We start from the raw sequence: 21,458 nt of genomic DNA on the forward strand, positions 1-21,458 counted from the left end.
CAGTTGCAATTTTCTCTGTTTATTGGGATTAGCTTCCCAGTAGTGATGGGTATTACTGAGCAACCTCTTCATCTCATGAAGTTCTTTTAAAATATATTACTATAGTATTGGCTAAAAACCAGAAGGTTTATCAAAAACATTTTTCACTACTCCACAAAGGTAGGGGTAAGGTTTATGTACACCCCACTTGTGAAATCACAGAGAGTATGTCATATAATTAGCTTTAAACTGTACTGACTGCGACTACGTGAGAAATAGGAACCTTGTGACCTTGGTTAGTATGGTGCAAAAAGAATACCACTTCCAAAATGGAGCAACTGTTTAATTACGAAACCTCACACGACATGTTTAATTTAAACATGAGAAGATTGAACAATCTCTTTTACTTTCTTAAAATTTCGTATTCAATTAAACTAGGACACTTAAAATGAAGTGAGTAGTGAGTATTGTTGTCAATGTACTGGGGGAGGGAAGAAAAGTATCATTCAGATGACTTTTCTTCACAAGGATTAAGCTTCCACGTCAATTAACCATCATGTTGCTCAAGGTCACATACAAATTTTGAGATGGTGAAAACCAAGATTAATACCCAACATTCATAACTAATAAATTACTGTAGGATCGTCCATTACAAAAGAGCCCCCAGCCAACAAAAATAGTAAAGAAAAGACAGCAAAATTTTCATAGTTGACTTCTGCCTCACATAGTTGATATTCTTCTTTTACCTGGTTCGGATACAAAGAGCTTGAAATTTCAATAGCAGAAAGATCCAACATTATCACAAGAAAAATCTCCGTCGACTTGTATCCATCTCCGGCTGAAATAGAACAGGATAAACAAGTTGAGAATTCATCAAGTATGGAAAAACACGAGCTCCAGTTAAAAAGTTTATACGAACTACACATCATTTTTTCGACATGGATTACCTTGTGAACCCATTCATATTCCCCACCCTTTGTATCAAAAGTACCATGTTGAAGACTGATTAATTTGAGAGTAAATCGAGGACCACATTCCTGTAAGTTGAAAAACACAAAATCAACGTCAGGCTATATATGTCCATTGCCGAAAGCTGGTATGGAAGAAAAATAAAAACATGTCACCTATGGTTGACATCAAAATTATATTTATTCATCCAAAATGTTACTGATTGACCACTAAGGACAAATATAATGTCATAGCTTTTATAGATGGAAGGACAAAACTAAGGCCAAATAAGAGATGAAATTAGTTCACTCCCTCTCCCGTCACCCCAAATGGAAAGGAAAAACATAAGATTTTGACTTGGGATTCCACTTGTAGCTGATCCAAAGTTGTTTCACGAATGCTTTTGTTCAATTATGTTTCCTTAGTTAATTAGATGGGGTTGAATCTTTTTCAGTTCATTAAGACACCGACTAGAAATCCTTCTTGTTTGGATTTAGGCTTGCATTAGCTACATCCAGGTCTTTAGCTGCACAAACTATGCACATATATACTCATGCAGCAATTGAAAAGATTTATGCCAATGCAAATATCTTTTGCAGATATTAAACACTTGCTCTGTTGGTGTTTCCACTCCATTAAGTTCTTCCCTTTAGAGCAGAATTTTTCTCACAGTTTCCATACCATACTCGTCTACCTACAGCAGAAATCCAGTACTACATGAAAAGATTTTTGTTCCTTTCCAATCCAACATCAACGATTTGTCCTCCTTTAAATCTTTAAAATAACCCAGAATCCTAAAAATCAGGACCACAAACCTGCAGACGGGCAATTGTCCTTTCTTGTGGTTTCTTCTCATCCTTGCTTTTTTTACCTTTGGATTCTTTTTGTTTGCTCTCTTTGGTTTCAAAAATGTAGCTTCACAAAAGCAAATAAGTTCATCAGCAGAACATGTTAGTCTGACTATTCAAATTTAGAAACAGAAGCGGTTACACAGGATTAATGAGGCCATACCGATGATGGCGAAAGAATATGAAATCACGTTGGTTGTGAAAGGTCACAACTCGACGGCCACGAAATTCGGGGTCTTGTGGAAAAAGTGACTGTATCATCCTACACAAACAAAAGCAACAGATATATGTTAGCTTAGATATTCACTTGAAACATAAGTTTCTAAGAGAGGAGCGATAATCTAAAGAGAGTTATTTCTATCTCTTATCAGCAAAAGGTGTCAAAACTTCATGAATGTTTGAAATATCTCGATACTCAGCCTCTGGAAACAATTATGAGAATTATTAAATAATCATAGAAAATCATAGTGACTCTACCTCCCAACTCGATGCCCCAAACGTGTCGTGAAGTTGGTCAAAACTAGCTCAGGCTTGTGACTAGTTGGCTTTCCATGATTCTGCAAGCAACAAAGGAGTCGTTAGTTGTACCTCTACTAGTCATACATTCTGCTTCAAATCAACCCCATTCATTGTACATCAAAGTTATTAAATCAATGAGGTAGATAACCGCAAACAAACATGTCAATTTAGCAGAAGAACTAGTCACTCTAAACCTTTGCAATACAGTTCTCTGATTCCTGATTACTTATGATGTGCAACGACATACACATGAACTAGTCACCAAAAATAGGCAAGGGAAAACTGAACTATCTTTAAAGGACATGCCAATTAAGGATAAGGAAAAAGTTCTAACACATGATACATAAATTTAAAAGGTTCAATAGCACTCAATCTTCTCATGTACAATACAGTTCCTCAAGCCCTGACTGCTTATCACAGTCTAATGATGATACGACATACATGTGAACCACTTAAAAAAATGCAAAGGAAAACCAAACTAACTGTTAACACACTATGGTATGTGGCAATGCAATAGGATGAAATTTCCACTTGAAAATCAGACACGACATCATCTATTTGAAAATGTTAGTAATTTCTAAGAGGACCAGATAACGTCGAAATATCAATTACAGACTAGAATCGTCAAGACCAGCTCATGCCATTCGATTCTTTTGTATGAATCTAGTAATAAAATTGTAGCCGTGTAACATGTAGTTTAAAGAAGCAACTTTCCTATGGTAGACAAAAGTATAAGTTTGTAAGTGGCCCTACTGTCCTTTTCTTTTCCTTCATTGTTTTCAGGAAAGGTGGGGTAGAAGGGATCCGTTTAGAAGGAGTCAAGGAGAACTATCGAACCTTGATATCCTTACGTAGCATGAGCTTTGAGAGCTTGAAATGAGCAGTAGGTCCATCAGGTAAACCAATGACGAGAAGAGCATCTAAAGAAAGAACATAATAAAACTGATCAAGCTGTCAACTAAAGAATTTAGAAATGACAAGGGAAGAAACCGAGAAAGGTGGCTGAATGCAGAAAAACAGTATATAGCTATTATTAGAGGAATAAACAAAATGTGTTGGAGAGAATGACCTGGTTCACGGCGATTGGTGTGGACTACAATAACAGAAGTAAATTCCTTCTCATTTGCATATTGGACAATCTGCAAGAAGTTAGACAAGCATAAAAAATTTAAACTTTTACAAACAGAAATACTCCTTAGATTTGCATAGTATAAGGGCACGCCATATCACCACATGAAAGGAATGAGATAAGAGGAGGCAAGTAAGAACCTTTTTTAGGTCATAAGTCCCTCGTTTGTAGTAATGAGCATTAGGAATCACAGAAATAAGATCGGAAATAAATGCTGGTCCTCTCTGCAAAATGAACGGGCAACTTATTTGTTCAATCAAGTTCAAAGTCAAATCAATTATAAAAAGCAATAAGGAAGCATAAAAATAAAGGCTTACTGTAGAGTTGTAACGGGATGTTGTAATCAATACTTTCGGAGTACGCTCCTTCCTCAGAACTGCACTAAATTCATCAACATCGTTGCCAGCAAATAGCTTCAAACCAAATCAGGGAGAACACCAATATATTTAACGAGCAAACTTCCAATGAATAAAACTAGGTAATTTTTTCTGTCAACTTTATAATCAAATAAGAATAAGGGAAAACCTCTTCATCATCAGGTAAACAGACAGTCTCATCTGACTCCCTTGTATTCTCAATCGTTCTGGGTACCATCTTTGGTGGAGGCTGTTCAGAAAAATAACATTAACCCGTTCATTAGTTTGAATAAACACAACCCTAAAATGCTCAACGCCTCAAACCGAAAACCAAGAATCAAAAAAACTAAAACCTTAATCCCTAATCCCTAAGAACAGGATATTGGAAATTTAATCAGCCTGTTCAGAAAAATATCATTTACCCATTAATTAAGCAGCATCAACAAATAAACACACAATGCTCAACCGCAAAATCAAGAATCAAAACTCTACACCCTAAGGGCCAAAAAAATTCAAAAATAACATCTACCCATCAATTACTTCGTATAAATAAACCACCCCAAAACATCCATTCACAAATTCAACAGTATAAAAATCCAAAAACCCTAACCCCCTATCAGCAAAAATTGCAAATTTCAGCAACTTTAACAGAAATAACATCGACCCACCAATTAATTGGCATAAATAAACAACCCCAAAATGTCCTCAACACTAAAAACCTAATCCCCAACCGCAAAATCAAGAATCAAAACAGTACACACTATGGGCCAAATATTGTTGAAATTCACAAAAATAAAACCAACCCATCAATTATTTCGCATAAAGAAACAACCCCAAAATGTCAATTCACAAATTCAACACTAAAAACATCAAAACCATAAAATAAAAAAATTGTAAATTTCACGAAAATAACACCTACCCATCTATTAATTAGCACAAACAAACAACCCCAAAATGTTAATTCACGAATTAAACAGGCAAACAAGAACCCTAATCCCACAAAAAACAGTAAAAAATGTAAATTTCATCAATTTTTTTTTACCTCTTCACCTAGCTCAAGTGCTTTTTTCTCAGCAGCTTCACGAGCTTTAACTTTCTTCCTCTTATCAACCTTCTTTTGTTGTTTCAACTTAGCATGTACAGCTGATCTTTTTTCCTTATTCTTAATCATTGAAGGACGCATACTTTCTCTTATTTCATTGTTTTCTTTAACCCTTTTAATGGGCTTCTCTTCCTCGTTTTCCCTTTCTCCATCTTCATTATTGCTTCTTTTTCGACCCATTGAAAAGAATGGCTCAAAAGGGTCGAAAAACTTGGTGTTGTTTTAATGGAGAAGAGAAAAAAAGGAAGGTTTTGGGTTTTGGAATGCAGCAAAACGGCGCTTGTAGTATTACTCTATAAAATTTTTATGAAAGAAAATGACAAAAAGGTTCCTTAAGTTTGAGGTAGGTTCATAATAGTCCCTTAAGTATGCTTTTTATATTTTTGGGTGTTTGTGAAAAGTTAATATTTTTAGTCTTCGTCAAATATTTATTGTTCGGTAAATTAGAAAGAAAAAAAAAATTAGCAGGAACTCATCTTTGGAGGAAAATTTTTGTAGTTCCGATTATTCTTATATCTTTTTGGTATTTAATGTAATTCTTTGTGTCACCTATTCTAAGATTTGATGGAACTTTTTTGGTGTTTATGTTTAAATCTTTTTTTTTTTTCACCATATCCGTTAAACTGAACGAACATAAATTATCAACACTGACGCTTGTTTTCGGGTGGTAAATAAGTAGTAGTTTGGCCTCTACTTTTGAGTTTAATTGTCGATTTCCTCTGTGAAATTTATGAAAATTCAGTTTTCTCCTTTTTTTCTTCTTTTTTTAAAATTTTCACCATGCTCTCTTTTATAATACAATTCTTGCGAGAGCTGCCGTATTCATATAACGGCTTGCAAGTTCGTTCGAACAAATAGTTATTTCAAATATATGCTGATATGTCATCAATATAACGTTTGGTTTTGGATATATTATTATTCATGACCAATATAATAATATTTAGTTTTTGATATAAATTTCCATATAACTAAAAATATGCATAGCAGATATATCTGTGACCAAAAAGTCACGTGGTGTCCTTTTCCTTTCTTTTTATATATTAATTGAGTTGTATGTAAATTGACACAAAAATACCATCAGGATAAAAGAAAATTCATAGTGAGCGGCCTGAGGTTATAATACATTAATTAAATAGTGATAGGATTATTTAGTGAATATTCTTTTCACTTGATAGATATTTGATTCATTGGACTAAAAATGGTCAATATGTATAAATATGTGTTTAGTTTAAATTGAGATAAACTTTTATTTTTAATTTTAATTGTATCTTTTTTAAAAAGCTTCGGAGAAGGACAAATGTGTCATCTTGTTGTTTTATAACCTGATCAGTAATTCCATTATTATTATCCCACATAAAGTGTGTTATAAAAATACAACAACAACATACTCAGTGTAATCCCACAAATGAAATCTGAATAGAGTATTGTTTGTGCACCCTTGCTCCTACACCATGAAGATAGGGAGGCTATATCATAAAATAATTTCACCTAAATATCAAATTTAAGAATAAATATTTTTATCATAAAATAATCCAACAATTTATCCCCAGATTATAATAATATTTCACCCAAACAAAATCCAATTTTCCATTTCTTTTAAGTCATATACTTGACTAATACTACTATAGTTGAATGGTTAAGAGAAAAAAAAGGTCCATCACTAGTGTAGAACAACACAAAAAAGAAACTTTCAATGGTTTTTGGTGAAACAAAGAGGAAGCAAGATGGGGACAACTCCCTATCATTTATTCAAATCATTTTTTCCTATCTTCAGGGCCAATAAGGTAACAAATATTAATTACCTTAAATCCAGATAATTTACTATTTTTCATGTTTCTAGTAATTTGCAATGGAACAAATATCAAGCTTTATGTCCTACATTGTACCAACAATTTTGAACAGAAAAACATAGGGAAAGAATCTTATTTTTTGGTTGTTTTAGGTTCAAGATTGACTCTCTTTTTTTTTTGTGGGGTTCTTGTTAGTCCTCCAATTTTGATTTCTGTTTTTTTTTTTTTTTCTAATCTTCTTGATCCTAGCCACTGCATGGGTGCAGCTCAGAATAAACAAAAATATTTGGAAAAACTGAGACTTTTTTGATTGATTCTTCAAGAACTTTTCTTGGTATGTTTTATTTTTTCTATCAATGTTTGTGAAAATTGTCAATTGTGTATTACCTACAGGCTACAGAGAGGAAAATGTGTTTAAATGTTGTGTTTTTGATACAGCATATAAATCTTTACTTGACTTATTTATTAGTGATATTGAAGAAGAGGAAAAAGCCTCCTGCAGAAATGCATGGTAACTGGTAAAGCTGTTGCCATGTGACCAGGAGGTTATGGGTTCAAGCCGTGGAAACAACCTCTTGCAGAAATGCTGGGTAAGGCTGAGTACAATAGACCGCCTGCCCTTCTCCGAACCCCGCGCATGGCGGGAGCTTAGTGCGTCGGGTTGTCCTTTTTATATTGAAGAAATTGTTTAAGTAATGATTAAAAAGTATAATTTATATTGTAACATCTTATCAAAGTAATGTTTGAAAATAGTTTAATGAAATTTGATTTTTTTTTGAAAGGTTCCAAAATGTAAAGATTGTTATATGGATAAGGGCAAACGGGTTTGTAGGTATTAGCTCACTCGGTGAGCTCCCTGCCTTCCACGGTCGAGGTGGAAGGTTCAAACCCCATCATATTGGGCAATGCTTTTCAATATATATATTATGCCATGCTTATCTTGTTTCGGCTCGTGATATTGTTTTCTGATTTGTTTTTAACAGTGTTAATGTCCTTTTTATGATAATGATGGGGTTCAATTTGTTGGACAATTATACTGTGAAAATAGGGTAAAAATAAACCTTTTTGCATATATATATGTCTGTGTGTATGTGTATCTTGTTCAGTCTCAAAAAAATGTCTGTGTTGTTGAATCCTCTTAACATAAGGAAACTTCTAGTTCAGCGGCAACGTTTGTTAAAAAATTGTTTCAGGGCGCACCTTCAAATCCCACATGGGATATTCTCGCTTCTTTTTGAATCCCCTTGTTAGTATTTTTGGCTCCTCCATTGAGGATATCATAGTGAGTTGTGACAAACTTCTAATGAAATTCAATCTATACTAAACCACAGACTGTTTTGACTCCTTATTTTAAAGCGGTAGGAGATCAAAACTTTCTTCTCGTTCTGCAGGATATAGAAAAGGACAAAATAATCTTCCATGAAAAATACGATTTCTTCAATTTTGAGATATCACGTAGAGTCTGAAGTTCTTGAATTCTAGCTTTAGCTGTAGGTAATTCCACCTTTCAGATAAAAGAAATACAGTCAAACCTCTCTATAATAGCATCGTTTGTCCCGATATTTTTTTGGCGGCTATTGCGAAATGCCGTTATAGAGAACATATAATATAACATAACATGAAATATCTGTTCCAAAGAAAACATAACCGCTGTAGTGAAATGCTTTTTTGGAGAATTCTGACTGTATAAACTCAAGCTTTGAACGTTTAATAGTTACAATGAGCTTCTTAACAGGACATAGTTGGCGGCAAGTCATGATAACAGCCACCCCGAGTTATTGGCTGACCTGGAGGTTCTTAATCTTGGGATCAGGGTTCCTGGTAGTTGTAGGAATTTCAGCACTCATAATATGGAAGTATGAAGGTTCGCCCAACTCGGGGAAAAACCAGGAAAGAGATAATAATAAGGAGAAAAAAAAGGTAGGGTTCTTGTACAAAGACGAAGCTTGGACAACATGTCACAAAGCAATCCATCCTGCTGTGCTGCTCGCTTACAGGATAATTGCTTTCATTTTTCTTCTGTCAATGCTCTCCATGGATGCTGTTACAAATAGTACAGATATATTCTTTTTCTATACTCAGTAAGGACATCTCCTTATCACTTCTCCATATTTCTTCTTGGCTTAATTCTGTTTTGGTTCTCTCTCTTGCTAACTGGCACTTTTATTAATATGCATATGTTAAGATCAAGTTTAGGTTTGTCTTAAAAATCAGAATAAATGTGTGCTGGAAATGTTCACTTCCATGGTCATGCCGTCGCTATCTCTTTAGTTTTGCATTTTATTATTTGATTCCATTCATAATTAGTTAAAATTTTAGTTTCTAAGGACTGTCTTATCGATCAAGTTTCCCCTTGATATAGATAGAGCTATACTAGAAGCCTGATTATCTCTTGCAAACTCTAACTTAGAAGCTTTCGAAGTCCTAAGATAATACTCCCTTCAAACCAAAATAATTGATGTTTTAGCCTCTAAAAGTTGGTCCAAGATAATTGATGTTTCACAAAACCAAGAAGGTGTTTAATTATTTTTCTCAAATTTGCTCTTGACACATTCCCATAACCCCATGATAAATGTCATCCTAAAAAGAAAAGAAAATCATAATTAAAGGGTATTCTAAATCCTCTTAATATTTAGGAGTAAGTGAATTTCTTAATCCATTTGCCCAAGCCTAAAGCATCAATTATTTTGGACTGGAGGGAATGTCTAATGAATTTTATTTTTACACGTCCACATATGATTTTACATGCTCATAGCATGATACTTAGTCTTATCTTTTAGTTTTTGATTATTCTTTTTGTGCTGAACAGGTGGACATTCTCTTTGGTCACTATCTATTTTGCGGTATGTTACTCAGCAATTAAACCATCTTTACCATTCATTTCTGGATATGATCTGGAGGATGTGAATGGCTTGAAATCTACCCCCTATTTCTTATTTTTCATATAGCTACCTACAGAAAACAAAAATGTTTCTTTCCTCCTGCAAGGCATAATAAGTATCTCCCTTGCTAAATAGCTCGGGGGATATTCTGTCATTTATGTTGGTTTTTAACAAAGAAACTTAGGGAAATAACAGCGAAAGGCTAAGAGAAAATACTGGCTATGTAGTCAAAGGAAACTAATTTTATAAATAACTCAGAGATATACATTTATAGCTTCAAGTCCTAATTGAGAAATAGAAAAATATGCTACTGGCTTATCTGCAAAACCAAATTACAAAGTAAGAGGAAACTAACTCTTCAAGCCACAAAGGACTCTAACAGAAAACAATTTGAAAGTCTAAAAGTTAGCTACTGATAAACTGATATTCTGCAAATATTTTAGAGATAATGCAAGTATCTGTTTTATTTCTGTAGTATCCCGAGACATATTGTCAACAATTTACAACTTTATCAAATTTCCCTTGTTTCTTTAACTTGGTTATGTTGTCAACGAAATTCTGTAGTTAGGGTCTTCACTCTCCATCTATGGGTGTATCCAATATCGAAAGGGTGTTGCCGATGCAAAAGTTTGTTGTATTGATGAAGAGAGAAACGATTCTCCAACTCTTGAGAAAAATGCAAGTTTACCCGGCGTATCCAAGGACTTGAGTTCCAATGAGGAAACTGATGTTAGAGAAGCTGCTGGTTATTTGGGGTATGCCTTTCAAATAATTTTTCAGGTATGTTCTCTTAAGATATATTCCCTCACATTTGTTTTTTCTCTTAAATTATGGGGGAAAACAGAATATTTAGTTTTATTTTTCATTTCTTTCTTTCCTTTTTCATGGTTGGAGCAAGGACTCTATCTACTCGACCATTACCATACTCATTTATGGCATATGTAACCTTTTATTGTCACTTCCTCATTTGTCACAGTCTCATAGATATTGAATAAGTTAGTACTTTTCAATCTAATTAACTACACCCTCCGTTCCAGTTTATGTTAAGGTGTTTGACTAGGCATGAAGTTTAAGAATGAAAGGAAGACTTCTGAAACTTGTGGTTTAAAATAAGCCATAGATAATTGTGTGGCTTGTGTAAAATGGGAAGTTTAAAGTCAAATTGTTACTGAATATAGAAAGGTGTCATTCTTTCTGGAACTGACTAAAAGGAAAGAGTGTCACATAAATTGGGACGGAGGGAGTATATTCTAACATGTGTTAGGTCTCTAGTAGAAATGCCACTTTGTATTTGTTTACTTGTTGATCCGGTTTTATGAGTCGCTTTTACACCACTTATCATGTCTCTTTATGATCCTCTGTTTTCCTAGTTTAAGTTACAATCCATTTACTTGCTAATTTTCTTTTTGTTCTTTTGTTCTGATTTTGTTCAAAAACTTGTAGGTCTGTGCGGGTGCCGTGGTGCTTACAGATTGTATTTATTGGCTTCTCATCTACCCCTTATTCACGCCCAGTGTTTATAAGTTACGATTTGTAAGTTCTAAGAACTGTAGTTTCCTTAGCTTAGTCTTCTCCTTTATTTGTGGTTTGCACAAAGTTCAACAGATGATTAACACGCGCACTTCTTTCCCATTTTGCATCGCCATTTATACATAAGTTGATTTTCTACCTATCTATGCAGCTGGTTGTTGGTATGCATTCTATCAATGCTGCTACCCTGCTTGGCGACGTGATTCTGAATTCTCTAGTAAGTTTGCATTCACACAAGTGGCTTAAGCTATAACCGTATCCCGTGCAAAAATGACAAAAATGGTCCTTTATTATTGCTAGTAGGTTCAAAACAGTCCCTTAAGTATCATTTGAGTGATTTTGCCCTTTAAGTTTACAAAAAGTGAGCAATTACGGTCTCCATCAAATATTTACACACTTTGATTGTTAAATTAATATGAACTGTGAAAATAGAAAATATTTTAACGGGGACTCACAGTTGGAAGTACAGATTTTGTAGTTTATGTTATTTTGGTCTATTTTAAGAGTTTGGTACAACTTTGTGATGTGTAATTTCTGTTATTTTTGGTCTATAGTTTGTGATGGTGTATTGTTGCGGTGTCTGAATTTTGATGAAAATTCTTTGTGTTTCTTGTTAAATTCTTTTTTCTTTCCGGTTATATTTAACCATCAAAGTTTGGTAAATATTTGATAGAAACCAGAAGGATTCACTTCTGGCAAACTTAAAGGTACTACGAAAGATAATGGACCGTTTTGTCATTTTCTCCCCAAATTGTGGCTAACATACTCTCTTGCTTCTTCCAGCGGTTCCCTTTCTTCAGATTTGCATATTTTGTGCTTTATACATGCACATTTGTCGCATTCCAGTGGCTCGTCCATATGTGTGTCTCAAAGTGGTATGTTTGCATTCAGCATGCAATTCATCGTCGATTTTTTTTTTTGAAGTAAGAGTCATTTGCCTTATGCCGTTACTAATAAGGTTAACTCTTGCTGCAACAGGTGGCCTTATCCCTTCCTGGATCTTTCATTCAAATATGCTCCCTATTTGTACGTGTGCAATCTTTATTGTATATGCAAACTTTACATCTATTTGAAATGTCTTCTACCGAATAATTAGTTGTCCAGATTCTTATGCTTTTAGTTATTGCAAAAATAACCATTGATGGTACACGGAAATGAGCTATTGCCCCTTATAGCCTGTTTGACCAAGCTTCCCGGAAGCCAAAAGTGCTTATATTTTGACCAAGCTTCCCGGAAGCCAAAAGTGCTTATATTTTTTCCAAAATAAGTGTTCATTTTAGAAAATTGAGGTGGTTGGCAAGCTTTTTGGAAAAAGTAAGTGTTTTTGAGTAGTAGCAGAAGCTACTGTAGAAGCTGAAAAAATTAGTTTTTCCCCGAAAGCACTTTTGGAACCTTGGTCAAGCACAAATTACTGCTATAATATTGGCAAAAGTGTTTTTCAAACTGATTAGCCAAACACAAACTACTAATCTACAAAAGTAACTTTTCAAAAAGCAACAACATACCCAGTATAATCCCGCCAGGTGAGGTCTGGGGAGGGTAGATAGACCTTACACCTATTTTTTCAAAAAACACTTTTCAAAATAAACAGATTTTCGAAGTTTGGCGAAACATGTTATTAGTATATCCAGAGTTGTTCATAAGCTTATCATGTGCTTCATGCTCTTTGCCAAATGTGCAATTGCAGCTACTTGATGGTTGGTGTGATTCATCTCCCTTGCTATGGTCTCTTTGCCTTGGTGATAGCAATGAAATATTGGTTAGCAAGATTGTTCAAGTGGATGATTAGAAAGCTATCTGGATAAAGTGAATGAGTTCAAACACCATCAACAAGTCAAACATTATTATACACCAGTATTTCTTAAACCAATTTTTTTTAAACTCTTAGTGCGACTCAAATAAATGAGTAGCACAAGCTATTATATATAATTCTTAATACATCCTGGTTTCGAGATCATCTTGTATATATTATCTGTTCTTTTATATCCTCGAAACCAAAACGAAACTAGAAAGAACATGGGAATTGCTCCTCTCTTCCTTTACTTGCAAAACCAGTTACCCGAGTCCGATTTGGAATGGTGATGTTGTTGCTGCCTTTCCCTCTTTGTACAATTACCTGTTAAAGTGAAATCCGCTTCAGCATCATCAACAAGACTCAGAAGAAATGGAAAAAGATTTTATTCCCACATTCTTGAATCTCTTGAGTTAATTCTATCAATATTGTTTACCATTCAACAGCTCTTTATTTTTTGCTCTTCTTTTGCTAACTCAAGTTTATTCCAAAGGGGAAATATGTCTGGAAATGTTGAGATCTTCAAGTGTTGGAAGCCACTTTTGTCCTTTGTTCCCTTTGGGATTTACATCAATTTAATCCTCTCTTATATTATTCTTGTCTTGTAAAAATGTTAAAATTGTTTCTTTGAGCCATCTTATATTTGATTTCTATGTATATCTTTTCTTTGATTTATACAGTCATGGTTATGCTCAATTTATACCTAATATTTATATGCTCTTATAGTATCAATTTACAGTTAAAACTAAGTCCTGTATGGTCTTACAATGATTACCACTTGTCTCTTCTAGCAAAGAGTTTAAAACTTCATCATGTTTTCCATAATTGTGGTTTACTATTTCGTTCTTTAATGTAGTGGCTTTATTTTGTTTCTGATGGATAGAATTCCTCAAATTCCTAAGGGGAGGTTTTTGGTTCTGAGGTTTGAAAATGATGAAAAAAAAAAAAAAAAAAACTGACATGAGTGCTTCTTCCTTTAATAGGGCTTTATGCAGTGTAAATTCATATTAGTCGAACCCCAAAACGGATACCTGACAGAATGTATAATCATGTGCTAGTGAATAGGTACACACTAACGCAATTGTTGACCAAAAAAGATGAGATATGTGTCTTTTGGAAGTTTGCTCTTAAAGTTTTAACTTTTTCAAATACAATTATGATTGACAGGAGGGAAATTGTACAATAGTCAAATGCTAATCGTGTTTAACAAATTTTTTTATTTATTTTTAAAGTGAAATAGCCTTAGTGACTTTGGTCAGGAAAGGGAATAGAGCAATAAATAGAGCTTCGGCTCAGAATTAGACCTTCTGTAGATGGAACTTCAGACTTCTGGATAGGCCTGAGAAAGCCTATTTCCTAAACAAACAGGCACTTGAATAGTCAAATCTTGGTAAAGGGATCTCATAAGTAACATTAACAAGATAAGAGAAGTATGCAATTGTCATTAAAAATATTATCTTCACAAATTGCTCATCAATATATCGCGGAAGCATAAATGTTTGCAGAGTTGATGCACTATTTTGAGACCCATTATCCACAGAGTTTCGAACTGTGTGTCACTAGTATGCAATGATTTTTCTCGATTATGACAAAAAGTGTGCTATTCGACGCTTTCAACAGTTCACATATCAGAAACATAAGGGTGAAAAACTCTTCAATGTTGACATGTTTGATGCTAACTCTAGCAAAACATGAAGGAAAAGAAATTCAATGGAGAAAAATCATGCACAGGAAAGTCCTTTGTCTTAAAATGCTGCTAGCATAAGTAAAATAATCAAATCCAATGATAAGATATTCTAGGCACAACAAACATAATGTTTAGGTGGATTAATATTGAAAGATGAAGAAAACTCTCCAAACTCTTATCCCTACTTTGAATATGTTTTTCCGAGTTGATGTTTCTTCTCCATCTTTTGATAGTATAATGAGCTTCCCGGACCAAAAAAAGAAGATAAAAAGATTTAAAACCGGGCACCAGTTTGCTTGAAAACTATATCAAGGTTTGACATTCTCCCTAATGAACTTCTCCAGCTGCGAAATTTCACCGGTCAAACCAGAAGCTTCAGCAACAATTACTCTGTTATGGCACTGAGAAAAAGCAAATGGTTCTCCAGGTACACCAAGCGTATATTCGTTAGAGATATCTGCATCGGATACTGCAGTTCTGGATGTACGAAGCTTGTCGCTGGATCAATAAGAAAGTCAACAAGTTATAAAACAGAACACCAGAAATAGCACTTCAACCTGTAAGGTTTTGCAGTGGTTATAATTCAGTGACCTAATCAACCGATTCGCAAATAAAGCATGCAACAAAATTTCATATTTCGGAAGATTCTCTATCTACAAGCTTGTTGCTGAATTAATGATATAATATCAACAAAAGAAGAGAAGAATAAAGCAAGCAACAGTATTTCACGGTGGAAAAATTAGGTTCCAACTCTTCAGAAGGCAGTGGTGTTTTTTTATGTGTTCGGATCAGTGTTATGCTATGCTTCACATGCACATAATATATATAGGCTTTCCGAGGAGATAGTGTTTTCTTCATGTACAAAAGGCAAATTGGTGTTTGTTCCAAAAATAAATGCCATGCATAGTGTACTCTTACATTTCTTTTTCCAGCTGTTTTCTGATGAATTCTGCTGTATGTGCGGTTATTTTATCAACCTTGTTGCATAGGAGGAGTACTGGAACTTTTCTCTTGACTACACTTGCCTTTGTCAAGATCTCATATAAGTATCTGCATGCAAGAGGGATGATGAGATATAAAATTCAGTTGTCAAATATCCAATCAAATTAACAACTGCCAATGTGAAGTAATATAAGCAGGAAACAATCAGTACTCTGAAGCAGGACGGCAGTTGGGTAAAAATTCCACAGAATCCACCACAAACACAACACCAGCTGCTTGAGGCAGGAACTCATCTAATTTCGGCCGAAGACGAGAGTGCCCTGGGACATCAACAACGTGAACAGGCTTCAATTTCCCTTTCTGCAGCAAAAACCAAAACAAGTCCAAGTATGAGATGTGAAATCCCATTCACGGATAAAGGACTTCAGTAAATCGATAACCAAAAAAAAAAAAAAAAAGGGAAAAGAGCCAAAAATACTCCTGAACTAATCGAAATAGGTCAGATTTACCCTCCGTTATGTTTTTTTTGCTAAAAAGGCCCTTGCCGTTACACTTTTGGCTCCAACTAGCCAAGTAGCTCAAAAATACCCTTCCTCATAACGGTTGCCCCGAAACAAGGGAAAATGAACTATTCGCAATGGGGAAGTTTTGCCCTTGTTCTTTTTTCTTTTTGTTTAGTGGTGGTGGTGGAGAAGGAAGGGCGGGGGCGAATGTGTGAGAAAAATAATACCGACATAAGAAAATAAGCAACATAAACACACTTCTCATTTCAACAAATAAAAGACGATGACATATAGCTTTTTCTTCTGGTTTCTTACGCATTAGGTATGGGTTATAGGGCAGAAAAGGGGAAAAAAAGAGAAGACAGCATTCATTACCTTGTCTTTCTCAGAGTGTAGTACAAAACTGTCTTCATTTGGTTCCATTGACGTCACGGTACCCTGATGGGCTGAACCATCTTTAAGCTGGATATATGCCAGCACAATAAAATCAGAACAATTAGATGAACTCTGAAAAGATTATGACAGGACTTGTGTCAAAGTGTTACCTGGTAAAAAAGATATGTTTTGCCACTTCCACTAAGCCCAGTGAGTACAATGGTGTTAGATGCTGTACGCTTGAACAAGCGAACTGCAGGTGGAGAAGTAAATAAAGGAAATTCTTCAAATTTCAGCCTTCAAAGAAATTCAAAATGGATGAGCAAACATCTAAAACTAATACATGAAACCATTCACTGAGTCTCATCATAGTAAACAAATGTGTGAAATAGAAACTACAAAAATGTGGCATCAAAGAGGAGAAAACAAGACAAAGAAAGACTAAACTTTGAGTCCCTCCTTGAGAACCTGTCCTGCAACGCGGCTTAGCAACACACTCAAAAAATGAGTCTTGAGATAAGTGATAGAAAGAGCCAACTGAGCCTAACACATTTTACTTTGTCCCCCTTGGAAACAACCGGACTAGGCATAATTATGTTAGGTACAGTCTTTGTCATAACTATCAGGTCGTTTCGATCCCTGCACTCTAGAAATATATTCATTGTGAACTATTCTGAGCAGCAGCTTATAGCCACAAAAGCTGCCACTTTTGGATATTTCATCAAACTAATGCACTCAGCGGCACATCCATAGACGAATGAAATTCACTTGTCAAATAAAAGTTACTAGTCCTTCCGTAGAGAAAATAAGAGAAGAAAAACTCTTATAAACTTTGGTTCTGATTTTTATATAAGAGCTTTGAAATTTCACGAAATATGATTATAGTTAGTTTTTAAGTATTATGACATACTCATTAAGAATACTTCATATAATTTCTTAATGATTTTCTGGACTTTGAACAAAAACATAATCACTAGGAACATTAGACATAATTATTCATTTCCTTTGGATTTTAAAACACCCCTCAAACCCAAAGTAGAGAAACAACTTGAGAAAAGTGGAACATTAAGCAGACAAGTGAATAAAATCAACATAATATTGAAAAATCATCCAGAAGAAAAGTGGGGAGGAATTTGTTTCTGCTGAAAAATCATCCAGCACATACAAAGAAAGTGTTTCTTGCAGCATATATGGAAAAGAATCTGTTTTCAGTCACTCGAAATAGATACACTGATATATATGTCCAGATCATCATCAGCAATAGCTTGAATTGGTTGCTGAAGAATGACATAAAAAGCTTTGGAATTTCAATGAAAAGAAGGATTCTAAGAAGGAGAAATCAGGAGCCTGAGATGCTGAGATGCTGCCCCACTAGTGCTCATGTGGGTCCTTTGGAAGAAAAGAAACAGGAGAACCTTTTATGGGACAGAGAATGTATATGTACATCTGAGGAATATCCTCTCGTTTCTAGCTTCTTTTTGGTGCTCCCATGAAGTTCTAATTTGTAGAGAAGATTGTGTTGCGTCTTTGGTCATATTATGTTGCAGATTCTCTACTTTCGGTATATTGCTTTTATATGAAAGATTTTTCCATTACCTATAAAATTACTGATAAAAAGGAAGTGGGGGGAATACTTTCTTGGAATGATGACCAAAAAAACAATATGCAGAGGACTCAATAATGAGATCCCGATTCTATTATTTTTTCTTGTTTTTTGAGAAAAAAGAGAAGAACTTTACTGGAAATTAAATGTTCAAACAAATGACTCCATGCTAAACTCTGACACTATGAGGAAAAAGAAAAAAAGTGTTTTTGTGTACGGTGACGGAAATTCAATATTTAGAGGAGGGATTCAACTTAGACACTTCATGAAGGGAAAAAATGTTTTTTTTCTTTTTTTTTTGCTTGGGAACTTCGTAAGAACAATTGGAAATGCGTCCAAAAGATACAGCCAACAGGAATGATCACGAAAAGAGGTGCAGCTGGAGCAATTACGAAAAACAGCATAATGACAACACTAGAATGATCATTGGAAGTAAGACCAGTGCGTCTAGAACAGTCACCGAAAGAGATAACAGTAATTTATAATAGTCATACTTTGCTTCATATTTTACTAATGAAAGCAAGAAGAAACTTTAACCGAACAGGCAGCTTAAGGTCACTCACCCGTAGGAAAAGCTGCTTAAAATTCTATCAAAATTGTTGAGACGGTAATATCATAGAGATCTAGAAGAAAAGAAGAATTTTTGGGTAATGTTCGAAAAATTGTCGGAAGAATGCTAGACAAGATGGTTATCACTTAATTGATCACCAAAAACACACCCTTGAATGATCACCAAAAACAAACAAGAATAATGCACTCGTCAAGAGAAGGAAAATTTTTGGGCAGACAGACGGCGTAAGGCTGCTCGCTGGTAAGTAATAAACTCTAATACCATGCCTAAAAATGAGAGACGAAACCGCTTATTGAATTATGTTACTAGAGATATAAAAGAGGACTCTTCATGGCGGAGTTTTAAGCTACATCAGATATGGGAAGTTCTATAAACCTTGGGTTTCTGATATTCTCCATTATTATAATATTTGGGTTTCTGATATTCTACTCTTATTATAATTTTCTTGGGATGTATATGATAGATGAAGATATTACACATATATCCAAAATAGGATGGTTAAAGTAGAAAAGTGTACCTGAGTATTACGTTATCAGGGTATGTACGGAAATGAAAGCAAAGTTCTAATAAAACAGTTGTGAGACCTTAAATATTATATAGGAGTGAATGCATAGGCCTCTAAAGTCCAACATATTCACAAGACGAGTGTCGCAAAGATCCATATGATAAGATGGATGCATGGTCAAACGAAACTAAACAAGATTAAAAATGACATACTAAGCAGAACGGGCAATTAGCACACGCAAAGGATAACGAGAACACGTCAATTGAGATGGTCCGATTATGTCCTAAATCGACCTCTTAAACACCTGACCATGGGTGTGAAATCTTGGAAAGTGAAGGTGTTAAAAGGGGACGTGTTAACACGAAAATCACATGGAAGGAAGTAGTCTCCAAAAACCTACAATCTTTTGAATCCCTCCAGGCTTAGTGAAAAAAATAGGGTGATAAAAGAAAAAGATTAATACTGGTAACAGCAATTATTTACGATTAAGTTTTAATCACGTTACAACGTTTAATTTAGATCCATTGCTTTGTAGGAGATTTTCAGTCCTGCTAGAGATGTATATGCCAGTAGAAAAAAGAAAACTTCTGATACTCTTTTATGTTTAGTTGTCTTACAGAAAATTGCAATGAAAAGATCTCAAAAGGAGCAACATGAATATTAAGATTTCATATATCAGACCGCAACTTGTGTGGAATCGATACATAGTTATTGTTGTTATTTTAATTAAAATATTCTTATTGATAATTATGAATTCCACCAATAACATAATCAGTAAGATACTCTTTCTTTTTCTTTTTAAGCCGCGTGTCCTGGCCAGCCTGCGTGCACCTCGACTAATTCCACGGAATACCTGCCACCTCACACCAGCAACAGGAACCAGATAACTCTGTCCACCAAGGCTAGGATAAATTGGAAGAAATAACCTACTACTTTTTTCTCTGCTGGGATTTGAACCTGAGACCTCATGGTTCTCAACCCACTTCATCGACCACTAGGCAATACGCTGAACGATTCAATCAATTACCACTTACTTATATACAGGTAGTGAAAAACTAAGTCCTAAATCAGCTATCGAAACCGTTGTTTAGTAAAAGACGAGAGTACGGTAGGATGATGGCTAGCAAAACAAAAGCAAACTATTTTCCGAAAAATAAGCAAGCTATGATGATTCCTCAATGTTAACAGAATATTCATATAACTGATCCAAACTAAATTGGGATTGAGGGCCGATTAACTAACAGAACAAAGCTTTGTTTTTGTACTTGATTAAGATGTGCTGAATGAGTTATGCAATCAACATTTTGCAAGCGAACAAAGAAATGTAAAGTTCTTTAGCAATCCCACTCTCTTCCAATCTAAACAAGTCACAATGCTAAATGAAGAAAGGGGTAATAGCATGTTTGGTCCATCAATTATGGGTAATTTCTGATTTCAATCCTTGTGATATTTGACTAAGCACGTATAACCTTCGATTAACTAAAATGTGTGATTTTAGTCCCTTTACATAGAAAATATGTTATATTTAGATAATTTGTACATTACCCTTAAATATGGAGCAAAAATACAACTTTAATATAACACATCGGTAATTAAATGGTTGAACAATCAATACTCTAGAAACTCTGTGATTATTCACTAGCAAAGGGATCAAAAGTTCAAATTTCAAGTAATTAAAGGTTAAATGTGCTTAGTCGCAAGGGCGGAGCTAGGTAGGGTTCAGGGGGTCGAACCCCCTTAGGCAGAAAATTACACATAATATACAAGGTTAAAATTATTTTTTGTGTATATATAATAGACGTTGAACCCCCTTTGGCTTCATCGTAATTTAGTAAATAATCGAGCGACCAAAAGTGCTATTAATCAAAAATTCAAAAGCATTTAACACACACCCATGAGACCCAAACAAGAAATAATCAAAAAAATGTAATCTTTAAACCCTAATGGATTAGTTTAAGAACTTACTGATTAACAATAAAAGGAGAGTGAATAATACAACTCCAATAGCAGTATAAAGTTGAACAGGAGGTATCTGATTGATGAATTCTTCAGCTGCATGTAACCATTGTTGCATTTCAACCTTCAATTGTTCCAATTTCTCTTTATCCATGGCTTTTCCCCAAAATTCTTCACTCTATTTAATCTTTACCCTAAAAAATTAGAACAAGAAAAAAAAATGATTTTTCCAAATTAGATTACAAAAATACACATAGATTAATGGGAATTGATGATTACTGGAACATTACCGGAACGGCGAAAAACACCGGTGATCTAGAGGGCCACCGATGCAAATGTGTCAAAACGGGTTTATTGAGAGGGAAATTTGGGCTTTAAACTCTGCTCTCAAGTTTTGGGCCTATTTTTACGAATGGGGAAAAACGCAGCCCAAAGCCCTAG

The 21,458-nt window shown here is 34.7% G+C and overlaps 3 protein-coding genes across 6 annotated transcripts; 1 reads left to right on the forward strand and 2 right to left on the reverse strand.

Annotated features, from left to right (window-relative positions):
* Positions 1–582: 582 nt before the first annotated feature.
* On the reverse strand, positions 583–5,141 carry LOC132065366 (uncharacterized). The gene is made up of 11 exons (XM_059458735.1): positions 4,822–5,141; positions 3,949–4,029; positions 3,741–3,836; positions 3,564–3,647; positions 3,364–3,433; positions 3,132–3,214; positions 2,253–2,332; positions 1,939–2,037; positions 1,743–1,842; positions 927–1,016; positions 583–817 (listed from the first exon to the last, which is right to left on the reverse strand). The coding sequence occupies exons 1-11, from the start codon at positions 5,059–5,061 to the stop codon at positions 779–781; spliced, it is 1,062 nt and encodes a 353-aa protein (XP_059314718.1). The 5' UTR covers positions 5,062–5,141; the 3' UTR covers positions 583–778.
* A 1,368-nt stretch (positions 5,142–6,509) lies between these two features.
* On the forward strand, positions 6,510–13,475 carry LOC132065368 (uncharacterized). 4 transcript variants are annotated; one of them, XM_059458738.1, is made up of 10 exons: positions 6,518–6,665; positions 8,063–8,165; positions 8,407–8,752; positions 9,481–9,514; positions 10,118–10,333; positions 10,997–11,086; positions 11,235–11,300; positions 11,867–11,958; positions 12,062–12,109; positions 12,771–13,475. In XM_059458738.1, the coding sequence occupies exons 3-10, from the start codon at positions 8,427–8,429 to the stop codon at positions 12,886–12,888; spliced, it is 990 nt and encodes a 329-aa protein (XP_059314721.1). In that variant the 5' UTR covers positions 6,518–6,665; positions 8,063–8,165; positions 8,407–8,426; the 3' UTR covers positions 12,889–13,475. The 4 variants fall into 4 exon arrangements, with proteins under 4 accessions (XP_059314720.1, XP_059314721.1, XP_059314723.1 ...); XM_059458740.1 differs by having other exon boundaries at positions 8,063–8,161; XM_059458737.1 differs by lacking the exon at positions 8,063–8,165 and having other exon boundaries at positions 6,510–6,665.
* Positions 13,476–14,601: 1,126 nt separating this feature from the next.
* Positions 14,602–21,449, reverse strand: LOC132065370 (uncharacterized). Its single transcript, XM_059458741.1, has 7 exons — positions 21,308–21,449; positions 21,027–21,211; positions 16,553–16,635; positions 16,383–16,469; positions 15,716–15,864; positions 15,481–15,612; positions 14,602–15,060 (listed from the first exon to the last, which is right to left on the reverse strand). The coding sequence occupies exons 2-7, from the start codon at positions 21,169–21,171 to the stop codon at positions 14,871–14,873; spliced, it is 786 nt and encodes a 261-aa protein (XP_059314724.1). The 5' UTR covers positions 21,172–21,211; positions 21,308–21,449; the 3' UTR covers positions 14,602–14,870.
* Between the last annotated feature and the right edge of the window lie 9 nt (positions 21,450–21,458).

The sequence above is a fragment of the Lycium ferocissimum genome, chromosome 7 (assembly GCF_029784015.1).
Source record: "Lycium ferocissimum isolate CSIRO_LF1 chromosome 7, AGI_CSIRO_Lferr_CH_V1, whole genome shotgun sequence".
In the NCBI taxonomy this organism is placed as follows: domain Eukaryota; kingdom Viridiplantae; phylum Streptophyta; class Magnoliopsida; order Solanales; family Solanaceae; genus Lycium; species Lycium ferocissimum.

Bases quoted from the DNA above. Each gene is read 5' to 3' on its own strand.
- LOC132065370 (XM_059458741.1), bottom strand. From the start codon at position 21,171: ATGGATAAAGAGAAATTGGAACAATTGAAGGTTGAAATGCAACAATGG. The intron at 16,636-21,026 runs GTAAGTTCTTAA...CTCCACCTGCAG, and splicing joins TCTCCTTTTATTGTTAATCA to TTCGCTTGTTCAAGCGTACA. The intron at 15,613-15,715 runs GTACTGATTGTT...TCTTGCATGCAG, and splicing joins AACTGCCGTCCTGCTTCAGA to ATACTTATATGAGATCTTGA.
- LOC132065368 (XM_059458737.1), top strand. From the start codon at position 8,427: ATGATAACAGCCACCCCGAGTTATTGGCTGACCTGGAGGTTCTTAATC. The intron at 11,087-11,234 runs GTAAGTTCTAAG...CTATCTATGCAG, and splicing joins GTGTTTATAAGTTACGATTT to CTGGTTGTTGGTATGCATTC. The intron at 11,301-11,866 runs GTAAGTTTGCAT...TGCTTCTTCCAG, and splicing joins ACGTGATTCTGAATTCTCTA to CGGTTCCCTTTCTTCAGATT.
- LOC132065366 (XM_059458735.1), bottom strand. From the start codon at position 5,061: ATGGGTCGAAAAAGAAGCAATAATGAAGATGGAGAAAGGGAAAACGAG. The intron at 3,648-3,740 runs GTAAGCCTTTAT...TTCATTTTGCAG, and splicing joins CATCCCGTTACAACTCTACA to AGAGGACCAGCATTTATTTC. The intron at 1,017-1,742 runs GTTTGTGGTCCT...TTCAACTTACAG, and splicing joins GGACAATTGCCCGTCTGCAG to GAATGTGGTCCTCGATTTAC.